A 12,215-nucleotide genomic window follows, 5' to 3' on the forward strand; every position below is an offset into this window, starting at 1 on the left:
GATAAATCACAAATATTTGTTATATTGATCTAAAAAAAGCTTCTTACGGCCCTCAAACAGTAAGGCAATTTTCATCGTAAATTTTAATTCTATAAATCATTTAAAAAATTAATCAACTGAGGATTTAACAGCAACTTAAATCTCATAAGGTATTATTTTTTACCAGACTGATCCAAACAACCTTTCTGAGCATAACTGCCTTCCCCAAGTTTTTCAAATATCTGCAGGTTAATGATTAACCAATCAAAAGAAACAGTCAAGTCCATAATCCCATGAATTATGGGTACATACATTTGTAGAATAAACAATCAGAAAACATAATTTTTTGAACAAGGAAACACCACATAATATCTCTTATAAGCATGGAGTTGGACATACCAGTGCTACAATGTCAGTATGCTGTTGGCAAAGTGAACAGTTTTTGACAACCAACGGTCAATGTTCCGTTACTTATAGGAGAGTTCACTGCCTCGTCTGCCTAGGTCTTCCTCTTGCAAAAGGCCTGCCAGGATTCTGAGGTTTCAGATGTGGGGTTGCTGCTCCATATTCAGGGTCATCATACAAATAGTCTTGGAGGGTGTGGTACTTCTCAAAACAAGGGCTGGGGCACATGTGGACTCCACACAGTCCACACTTGTATGAAGTCAACACTCGCTGCAGGTGAACTTTACAAGCACACCGTTTGTCAACTTTGACTGGGAAGTGTCCCAAAGACAGATTCAATCTTGATATTTGAGGTGCAGCAGCTGTGGGGGTAATCTTGTAGCTCCTTCCACCATGTAAACCTCTGATTACCAGAATCCGGAAATCCATCATGCTCAGATCTGGTTGATCATCATCTTTTCCCTTGCAGTAAACAAGATATGCATTCAAAACTGACACCTCCAAGAAATGATAGAAGAGTTTTAGATACCATGTCCAGCCTTTCATGAGCCTTGCATAGGCAGTTGTCCTCTGGTCTGCAACATCAACACCACCCATGTGTAAATTGTATTGTTGCACTGGTATGGGACAGGCAAAGTCTCTCCTATGCCAGACGTTTGCTTCTCGCACTGATCTTTCAGCAACTCCCATTTCTTCATTAGCTGGTAAAGTTGTCAGAATAGTCACAGGTTTTCTGTCTTTCCATGTCACACAAGTGAGGTGATGTTTTTGCCGAAAAATTGCTTCACCACGTTTCATCCTCTTTACAGTAGCAGAGGTCGATGTTGTTACATCTCGAGGAAGACCGATCCGATCCCCCCGACATGTTCCACAGGCTTGAAGACCCTGATCATAAAGTTTCTCAAAAAGTTGAACTGAGGTGTAGTAATTATCCATAAATATATTGTATCCTAGTCCATAAAATGGTTCCACAAGCTTCAAAACAACTCTTTGAGCTAAACCTTTAGACTGTTGTCCACATTCCTTGCCTGTATAAACAATTATGTCTGACACATAGCCATTTTCAGAGTCAGCCAAAGTAAATTCCTTGAGGCCAAATCTTGCTGGTTTGTCCCTCATATACTGCCTCCATGAAAGGCGTCCTTTAAACTTCACAAGGGTTTCATCCACTGACAGGTTCCTGCTTGGGGCATAAACTCTTTGGAACCGGTTTTTAATTAGTTCTAAGAAGGGCCTAATTTTCCCCAGTTTGTCATATCCATCTTGACCTCTAGGAATTAATTGTGTATTGTTCACAAAATGTATATACCTCAAAATTTGTGTAAACCGATTCCTTGACATGCAATTTGTGAAGAATGGTGTTTGAAGTATCTCATCAGTGGACCAGTAACTATGTATGGTAGGTTTGTTTACCAGCCCCATTGCTAAAATCAAGGCAATAAATGTTCTTATTTCATCTTTGTCCACTGCGTGCCAAGGCATACGGTGTTTATCCGGGGTTTTGGCTCTCTCTTGGGCAGCATACAAATTTGTTTGTGTCACAACTAGATCAAGCAAGGCATCAATAAAAAACAGACAAAAATAACTCGCTGGGTCTTTTTGATCCGCTCCCATTCGAACTTTAGGCCCCGTGGGTTGGGTGAAAGGCAGGTCTGAATGCGTCCTGATGTCTTCTACCCAAACAGGATCACCCACAACATCGTTTTCGCCCTGTGCTGTACGTCTCCGCTTCCTGGGAGGCCCTGCTTGTTGTAATTCTTCATTTTCGTCACTTTCTTCAGCCTCAGAGTCAGTCTGATAAAAGTCTGAGTCAATTTCCTCGTCAGAGTCAGTCTGATAAAAGTCTGAGTCAATTTCCTCGTCAGACTCTCGCTCTAAATATGCCGTGCCTATAGCTACAGAAGTCAATGGCATTTCATCTTCGTCTACGAACACTAAATCCACGTTTTGAGAAGTCTCTGCAGCCGAATTTACTACAAATTCACTTCCAGAAGTTGAAGCCATTACTGATCAGCTGTTCCTGAACTTCGCGCGAAAACTCGAACAGAAAAGAATCGCAATTTTTTCGGTCAAAAGCAGGCAAATTCACATGAAAAACACCGAAGAAACCGACAAAAATCGCCAGGCTTCAAATGAGGCAGAGGGGGGCTATCGCAATCAAGTATTTCACCCCTAGCGGGCTCAGCATCGGTCAGCCGCATTTATCGTCACACATATGTGACGCTGGGACGAAAAGGGTTAAGAAAGTCAATCCTTTAATTGAAGGGTTCCAAAGAACAACATTGGGCCCATGTAGAAACTTCAGTATTATTACTAGTGAGTTTGTACAAATTCTGCACACGGGTAGTTTTCACTGGGTGTGCATTGGCTCAATTGGATGTCAGCCTGGAGAGGTTAGACTTTATGATAGCCTGTACCATGATATCATAGAAATGGAAGTCAGGGAGCAGGTTGAGAACATGATGGCAGACAGCTTTACAGGAATAACTAATGTTCCTGTACAACAGCAGCTTAATGGGAGTGACTGTGGCGTTTTTGCCATTGCATTTGCAGCCTGCTTAGTGCATGGTTACAAACCAGAAGACTTTACTTTTGACATAACAAGAATGCGGCCACACCTGCTTCAGTGTCTTAAAGATGGAGTTATTACAATGTTCCCTAGTTTTTGATTGCAATTAAATCATTAAAGCTTCAGATTTTCAGTTATTCTGAGACATAAGTAGCAAGACTTAAACAAATGCATCTGCTTTCAGAAATGTTGCCGTACTCAAAAATGGTGAAAAACCATCATTAATTGGAAAATAGTGAAATAGCAATTAATTGGATTAATCAATTAGTAATCTCATCATGTCTCACTATGTACTGTTTGCTTTTTACGATTTTCAAATAAGATGTTTCTGAAATCAGACTGATTTAAAATGTAAAATTGAATGTAACTATGGCACAGATTGGTCAGACAAATAGCATACCCAGAAGTTACTGTTTTTAGTAGTTGTGAATTCTTAGACCTAAGCAAGAGACTTGGAGAAAAGTATATAGTATAAATATTCTAAAATTGTTTAAATTTACTGTCAAGTTCAAGGGAAATATGGTATAGCTTGGGACAAATAACCACCCTAGATGAAAACTCACCACTTGTGAGATCTTTTTTCCTGAGAAAATAAAATCTGTATCTCCAAGCAATCATAATAACATTATAAATAGAACTGCCATTCTATTATATTCTACTTGACCTAAACGTTTCATGAATAGTTACATATATGATAAATATTTCTAGATAATATTGATATTGATCTGATTACGTACCCACACAGGTAAACTAATTTCCTAAATGTTCATCGATGATCAGTCAAATGGTACAATTGGGGGACATAAGTTTGTAAGTGCAGCTGAAACCCTTAGAATCTGATCAATCAATGGAGATTGATCCTTAGAACTAGTGGATAAAAAGTCTGTTGGAAGAATTCCCTCCAAAATGGTATACTTTCTGCGTAGAAGCCCAATCACTCTCTCAACGTGAATTCTGACATGGGCAATTTCCCTTGTCTTTTCTACGTCGATAGGGTCTAGTTGTGTTTTTCCTTTAGTAAAAGCAGGTATCACCAGTTCAGCTCTTTTAAAAGCCACACTTTCTTCAACAGTAAATCCCCTATCTGCCATTACCATATCTCCAGGAAGAAGCTTATTCAGCAGACCACAATTTTCAGTTAAATATTTGTCAGAGGTTCTGCCTCCCCAAGCATTTGACAAGAATGAAATTGTCCCTTGGGGGGTGATACCAATGAGTACCTTGATGGTGTTGTGGTGCTTGTAGGATGAAAATGTCTGTGCCCTTGCAAGAAGATTCGTAGGGGGCTCAATGAAAATCTCAAAGCAGTCGATAATTACTGTGGTTCTATTTCCAAATGCAGATTGAAAACATTTGGGCATTGTGTGCCATAGTTCATGTCGCTCTGGCCAGTAAATCAATGGTGAGAGTCGAGCATCCATAACTTCCATCCAGGTAGTATAAATTCTGTAGACCGTTGACACTGATACTCCAAAACGGTATGAAAGATCTTGATATGGGACGTTAATTCGATTTTTCATCAGTGACATGACCATCTCTTGGAATTTAGAGAGAGATTTCGATTTACGCGTAACAAAGGGTGAGACATGCTCGAAAACAAGTTGGAGAGTTTTAGCTTCGGTAAGACCAGTGTAAAACCTTACTTTTTCGTCATCTGTCATATCATCAGCGTCAAAAGGTGCTTTGCAAGAGCATTTTGAGCTGAACAAATATTCAAACTCGTCTGTCTGAGTGCTTGATTCAGCTTGATCACATTTTACGGTTTCATTTTTATTGGCTTCTACGTCGGCCACACTCAACGTTTCAAAGTGGCTAGCAACATCCTCAACATTTTCGTTCAGAGAACTGTTCGCAAAAATGTCTTTTACTTGTTCACCTGGCTCATCTAACTTGAGTATTTTGGCAGCAGAGGCTTGAAGTGTTTCTTCGTGTTGTCGTTTACGTCGCAATTTCCCTCTTTCGGCTCTTTCAGTATCTCGAAGTTGTCGCTCGTCGTCTCGCTGTTTCTTTGAATGTCCAAGATTCAAAGTGGGCACCCAATCAACGTTGTATTTATCCCAACTTGCTGCAGGCTTTCCTGATACGAAGTGGCGACTACAGACGCGATCATGTCGCAAGACTGACTCGGAAAGTTTGTCACGGCTAATGGCGGAAAGCCATCTTGTTCGCCGTTCGATAGACAATTCTTCGGCCTTTTCGCCTTGATTTTTGATAATCGATGGCACAACATAGAACTTGATATCTTTATCTCGGCCAGTGCGATTATGGCAATTGATCATTAAGCAGAGAACCATCGCAAAAACAACTGAAAAGCTCTTTCCGAATTTGAGTTGCGTTTGAATAGTTGGTTGTTAGGCAAAGCTGTACTCAAAGATGGCGGACCGTAACCGTTGTCAAGGAGTTGGTCACGTGAGTGAAAAGCAAGAATAGTGAGCTTTAAAAATATTAGCATCAATACCTGATTTAACTAAGAGATCTTTGATCCAATCTGCTAAAGTTGGAGACGTAATTGGTTATTTAGGCGTAACCGTGCACTCAACCCTTCATGTGTATCCCAATGCTTGAATGGATAAAGTTGCATGTGTGCTCCTATAGGATTTGGCCATTAATTTACTACTTCTACCACCTCGTTTTCTATTTCCTCGGAAAAGTTTCTAAACCGTTTTTTAGATTCTGGGTTGTCGGGTTCCATGGAAGGTATTTACTTTTCAAATCGACTTAAAAAAATCGAAAATAATACACCTCAAAGTAATGAAGTGTATTCGAGATGATTTCATATCACCGCTTATAGAAAGAAAGGAATGCAGATGGGACATGGTGGCTGTCACGAGCAGGGGTCTCCTGGCTCCACGTGCGGCCAAAATTGACCAGCTTTCAGGGCACAACTCTGACCAGTCACAGGCAGTGCTACAGTTGAGAAAGAGGCTTGCCATCTTCTCAGCCAGCAGTTTTACGGCGCGCATCTCTAATTAGCTGGTTAGTGGCCTCTTTTCACTGCCTCCAGATTGTCTTTCCAAGTGTGTCCTCCACCTCCCACTGTGTTGGCCATGGCAGTTTGTATTTCCTGTTAGAACAGACAACAAAGGGGAAACAAGGTTGACGATACATTTCCAGTACGCCAGGGACACAAGTGATACAACAGGTTTACATTCACTGATCAGATCATCACTGTAAGTTTACCTCTTGGCGAAGTGGCTGGTGGTCTCTGAAGAAATTTGAGATGGCCTGCCACATTTCCTCGTCTGTAAAATCCTCCATTCGGAGACCTGGCACCAACCGGTCCCTTATGCTCCAGCGATTCTTCACCTCTCCTTGCACTGTCTGCTCTTTGCCTTGCCTGTGGTCGTTGCTCCTGCAACTGCGGTCATTTAAAAAAAACAACAACAAAAGGCAGGAGTTAACTAGTGACCCGCGCGAGTTCATTATTCACACCCAAGCATAGCTGGACGAAAAGTTATGCAAGATATTTGATCTCTACAAGTAGTAGTAGTAATAATAACAATAATAAACAACAGCTAATAGGGTGAGTTTTCTCTCATTTTCTCAGACGACGGATGCTTTCATGAAACACCCTGGTTTGAGCACAGTAATAAGCGAGTATTAATTTGACACTTCTGGCTGGTATCATTTGCTAGTGCTCACCGAGTTTGGTCTTTGTTTTTTAGCCTTATTACTTGGTTGCCCACCCTGAGGCAGCGCCCTTTCTTCCATGCATATTGCCTTGGCTGTCGCACTGCTGACAGAGAAAGCCCTTCTATTCATTCTCCTGGCCCCACCGCCGTCTCCGTGGAACAGAGACGGCGGTGGGGCCAACACATGACACTCTGCCGACACTATCAAGGGTTCATTGGTGTCGTCCTCCTCATTGCTAGCGCTGGATCCCGCTGCAGGGGATGACTCATCGCCCTCTCTCCAACCTCGCTTCAGGCTTGAGCTTCAAGCCTCTAAGGTGCCTGGCGATAGGGCTTCAAAGGTTCAAAATCTTTTTTGTTTTCTTAGTTTTTTGAACAAGTGGAGGCCCTGCAACGTTTCTTAAAGATATTTTTCACCTTGTTTCTGATCCGCTCAAAGGTGTTTGCACTCAAAATGTTCCTGAGCTCCTTAGATGAAACGTAGACTCTGGGGATCTCTGTGTTTCTGGGTGGTTTGTCTAACTTGGCCAGGGCACGTTTAATTATGGCCATCTCCTCAGTCCATTCCCATCTCCTGGGCTCGCTTCTTCCTCCTACACATGATCCTGGCGGCTTGGAAAAAACGTAGGCCGCTGTGCGGTGAAATGAACTCTCCTGCGGCAGGTGATGAGGGTCCACAGTTGTTGTCTCTTGATGTGGTAACGAACCTGATCAGACGCTTGACCCAAAGCTTCCTGGAGAGCATTGGGTCTCTATATCGGAGCCGAAAAGCTCTGATATGCGGGTAAGTTCTTCTGAAGAGAGACCTATTTTTTTGAAGGGGGTTTTGACTTCATCCCTCAGCTCTTTCCCTGAAACAGATTTCTCCTCCTCATGTGGTGGTGTGGAGGCCTCGTCCTGCGTAGTTGTAGCTGTGGCGGCGTTCTTTATGGGTGTCACCTGTGTCAAAGTGACAAGCTGCTGGGAGGCATCCGCTGCTTCCTCAGTGAGGCTCTCACGGAGATACCTCCATTTGGCAGTCTTCTCGTTATGACACATGAGACACTGAAGTAATTCGTCATTCACCTGAAGCCTCAGCCTCTTCTTTTGCTGCAATTCCATTCCTATCCTCTTGCTGAGGTCAGTGGCAGTTATTGGTTTGTTGAGACGGACCCGGCTCTTGAATATGAAGGCGGAAATCTGTTTTCCAATGCTTACCCTTGAAAAGGAGCAGCCATCTGACTTGAGGAAGATATTGGCATTGTCACTTTCATCGTCGGAAACCACTGGCCTCAATTTGCTTGAAGTGTCCATGTGTTGGACGAGCATTGCATCCAGTGAGATGGGAGCAGGACCATACTCTTCCCTTTTGCGGGAGGTCACCAACGTAACCTTGTTACGCTTCTTCTTCTCCCATCTGTCGCCCTTGTACATCCTCAGAGTTGCTGCTTCCAATGCCCCTGAGTGTGTTCACGGATCTTGTGATGGAGATGAGCAGCAGGTCTCTCGCTGCACAGAACTGGGTTAGTGACAGGTCATCGGATGCTGAAGTCTTTGCCTGAGTAAGTGCTTTTCTTCCTTTCGCAGCCGGCAGAGTTGTCGTTATTTGCGAAACATCCTTAGACGTCAACAGCTGGTGGCAGTCTTTAATGTACTTATCGAAGGAGTCTGTAGATGTTTCTTTCGTAATGTAACGCCTCCAGCCCTTCAGGCTCTTGGCCAGATCTTGCAGCATTTGCCTGGTAGGTTTTGAGATTACAGGAAGGTGCAGGCGGGATCCTTACCTTGTAAGAAATTCTGCTAATTTTTGGAGGCTAGTCAGGTATGACTTTAGAGTACCAGCAGCCTTGGATTTAAGATGAGGCATAACCCAATCAAACCACACACAGCTGCCTTCCTCTTCCGCCAGTACACTGACGTCACCTCCAGAAGGATCAATATCATACAGGATCTTGACTTGGGAAGTGTGCTGTAGGCAGTTTTGATGTTGGTGAAACCTAGCCGATGGTGTCAAGAAATACTTATGAAACTCGCACAGGCAAATATGTCTCGCATTGACAGGATTTTCCTCGAAGTACTCGGCTATGCCATCGTATTTTTCCTCATAACTTTCCTCACCAGAGGAGGCCGCAGTTGCAGTCAGGTGCAACTGTGGCTGCAGAAATGGTCGCTGTTATAGAAGCAGGTTGCTTGAGAGGGAGTGGCAGAGGTATCTCGTGTAAGTCAGACTTGAAATTCTGCTTATGTCGGGGTTTTTTTTAGTACAGGTGACCCTGAGGAGGAGCCTGAGGATGAGCCTCTTGAGCCGTCCTCTAGGTTGAAGTCACTTCCTGTCGTGTGGGCGCCTGTGTCATCTGGTTGTGGTAACTCTTGTTTCATGGATGGACCTGGTAGTGTTAACTGATGAATTTCCTTGTCCACTCCCAGGTAACGTTTAGCTACCTTGCTGCTTGTCTTGTAGGCTTCGCTGTCAGGGTGCATCCCATGTTTATTTCATAAATGTTGTGGAAGATGAGCCCAGGTTGGCTACTTAGCCGCGCGGGTAGATCGCAGAGCAATCTTTCTGTCTCGGGAGGACTGGCGTTGGAGTGCCGTCATTGGAGGACTTGCCAATCTCCTGCATGACACTCTGCGGACAATATCAAGGGTTCATTGGCGTCGTCCTCCTCTTCATCTCTAGCGCTGGATGCCGCTGCAGGGAATGACTCATCGTCCTCTCTCCAACCTCGCTTCAGGCTTGAGCTTCAAGCTTCTAAGGTGCCTGGCGATAGGGCTTCAAAGGTTGAAAATCTTTTGTTTTCTAAGTTTTTTGAACAAGTGGTGGCCCCGCAACGTTTCTTAAAGATATTCTTCACCTTGTTTCTGATCCTGCAGATCTCTGTGTTTCTGGGTGGTTTGTCTAACTTGGCCAGGACACGTTTGACTATGGCTGTCTCCTCCTCAGTCCATTCCCATCTCCTGGGCTCGCTTCTTCCTCCTACACACGATCCTGGTGGCTTGGACAAAACGTAGGCCGCTGTGCGGTGAAATGAACTCTCCTGCGGCAGGTCATGAGGGTCCACAGTTGTTGTCTCTTGATGTGGTAGCGAACCTGATCAGACGCCTTGACCCAAAGGTTCTCTGGAGAGCATTGGGTCTGTATATCGGAGCGGAAAAGCTCTGATATGCGGGTAAGCTCTTCTGCAGAGAGATCTATTTTTTTGAAGGGGGTTTTGACTTCATCCCTGAGCTCTTCCCCTGAAACAGATTTCTCCTCCTCATGTGGTGGTGTGGAGGCCTCGTCCTGCGTAGTTGTAGTTGTGGCAGCGTTCTTTATGGGTGTCACCTGTGTCAAAGTGACAAGCTGCTGGGAGGCCTCCGCTGCTTCCTCAGTGAGGCTCTCACGGAGATACCTCCATTTGGCAGTCTTCTCATTATGACACATGAGACGCTGAAGTAATTCGTCATTCACCTGAAGCCTCAGCCTCTTCTTTTGCTGCAATTCTGTTGCTATCCACTTGCTGAGGTCAGTGGCAGTTATTGGTTTGTTGAGATGGCCCCGCTCTTGAATATGAAGGCGGAAATCTGTTTTCCAATGCTTACCCTTGAAAAGGAGCAGCCATCTGACTTGAGGAAGATATTGGCATTGTCACTTTCATCGTCTGAAACCACTGGCCTCAATTTGCTTGAGGTGTCTATGTCTTGGACGAGCATTGCATCCAGTGAGGTGGGAGCAGGACATCCTCTTCCCTTTTGCAGGAGGTCACCAACATGACCTTGTTACGCTTCTTTTTCTCCCATCTGTCGCCCTTGTACATCCTCAGAGTTGCTGCTTCCAACGCCCCTGAGTGTGTTCACGGATCTTGTGATGGAGACAAGCAGCAGGTCTCTCGCTGCACAGAACTGGGTTAGTGACAGGTCATCGGATGCTGAAGTCTTTGCCTGAGTAATTGCTTTTCTTCCTTTCACAGCCGGCAGAGTTGTCGTTATTTGCTAAACATCCTTAAACATCAACAGCTGGTGGCAGTGTTTAATGCATTTATCGAAGGAGTCGGCAGGTGCTTCTTTCGTAATGTAACGCCTTCAGCCCTTCAGGCTCTTGGCCAGATCTTGCAGCATGTGCCTGGAGGGTTGTGAGATTACAGGAAGGTGCGGGGAGGATTCTTACGTCGTAAGAAATTCCTCAAATTTTTGGAGGCTAGTCCAGTATGACTTAAGAGTACCAGTAGCCTTGGATTTAAGATTAGGCATAACCCAATCAAACCAGACACGGCTGCCTTCCTCTTCCGCCAGTACACTGACATCACCTCCAGAAGGATCAATATCAGACAGGATCTTCTTGACTCGGGAAGTGTGCTGTAGGCAGTTTTGATGTTGGTGAAACCTAGCCGATGGTGTCAAGAAATACTTATAAAACTCGCACAGCCAAATGTCTCACATTGCTAGGATTTTCTTCCTCGAAATACTCGGCTATGCCATCGTATTTTTCCTCATAACTTTCCTCACCAGAGGAGGCGGCAGTTGCAGAGTCAGGTGCAACAGTGGCTGCAGAAATGGTCGCTGTTATAGAAGCAGGTTGCTGGGGAGGGAGTAGCAGAAGTATCTCGTCTAAGTCAGAGTCGAAATTCTGCTTATGTCGGGGTTTTTTTTCAGTACAGGTGACCCTGAGGAGGAGCCTGAGGATGAGCGTCTTGAGGTGTCCTCTAGGTTGAAGTCACTTCCTGTCGTGTGATCGCCTGTGTCATCTGGTTCTGGTAACTCTTGTTTCATGGATGGACCTGGTAGTGTTAACTGATGAATTTCCTTGTCCGCTCCAAGGTAACGTTTAGCTACCTTGATGCTTGTCTGGTAGGCTTCGCTGTCAGGGTGCATCCCATGTTTATTTCGTAAATGTTGTGGAAGATAAGCCCCAAGGGTAGCTACAATCTTTTTAGGGCCTCAGTTTTTCCACCTCCCTCCTTTACTCTTGTGTTTGGTAGTGCTGCATCCTCATTTCTTCCCGTGTATACCCATGTTAAAGAGGTGATCGACATCGCAATCGCCGATGTGCTTCCTCTTAACATGGACATGCTTCAGATGTCATTTAAGATTGCGTCCATTGTACTTATACTTCGTTAGCATGCACTTCCTGGCCAGGTGGTGACCCTTTGGCGTACTTGGTTCGTCAGCAGTGAAAGTGACGAAGGCCTCCTGCCCTCCATAAATAGACCCTTCCTCCCTTTTTATCATTAATCTCTTCTTCGCGAATGTCCACTTGTTCCTTAGGATTTGTGAGATGCTCCACTCTAAGGAGCATATCACTCGCATCACAGATGTTTTTAGTGATTTCTAAGGAATCACCTGCGATATCGATTGCTTGTAGGGTGTGCTTCCTGCTAAACTTCTCGTTGTTGATAGCGTCGTATGCCGGAGTGACATATTTAAAGGCCATGTCGAACTTTGCCTCGATACGAGGCGGCTTGCAGCTGCCTAAAGCTGCAGAAAGTACGCGAGATCAATCAGGTCGTCTCTCACCTCGTTAGGTTGCTCGAAGGGTTGAAATGAAGCTGGCGCTGTATACTGAATGCCCCCACTCATATTTAACTCTTTCAACGCAGACTGGTCTCCGCTGTTAGCAGCATCGAGAAGTTGCAGAACATTTGGTGTTCTGCCCTCCATTCTTTTAAACCTAA

At 44.5% G+C, this 12,215-nt stretch overlaps 1 protein-coding gene across 1 annotated transcript; it reads right to left on the reverse strand.

The window, feature by feature from the left end:
- Positions 1 to 2,991: 2,991 nt before the first annotated feature.
- LOC148738361 (uncharacterized) lies at positions 2,992 to 5,390 on the reverse strand. Its single transcript, XM_088750843.1, has one exon. It carries the CDS (start codon positions 5,245 to 5,247, stop codon positions 3,730 to 3,732), a length of 1,518 nt encoding a protein of 505 aa, XP_088606969.1. The 5' UTR covers positions 5,248 to 5,390; the 3' UTR covers positions 2,992 to 3,729.
- Between the last annotated feature and the right edge of the window lie 6,825 nt (positions 5,391 to 12,215).

Source organism: Stylophora pistillata, chromosome 2 (assembly GCF_964205215.1).
Source record: "Stylophora pistillata chromosome 2, jaStyPist1.2, whole genome shotgun sequence".
Lineage (NCBI taxonomy): Eukaryota > Metazoa > Cnidaria > Anthozoa > Scleractinia > Pocilloporidae > Stylophora > Stylophora pistillata.

Bases quoted from the DNA above. Each gene is read 5' to 3' on its own strand.
- LOC148738361 (XM_088750843.1), bottom strand. From the start codon at position 5,247: ATGGTTCTCTGCTTAATGATCAATTGCCATAATCGCACTGGCCGAGAT.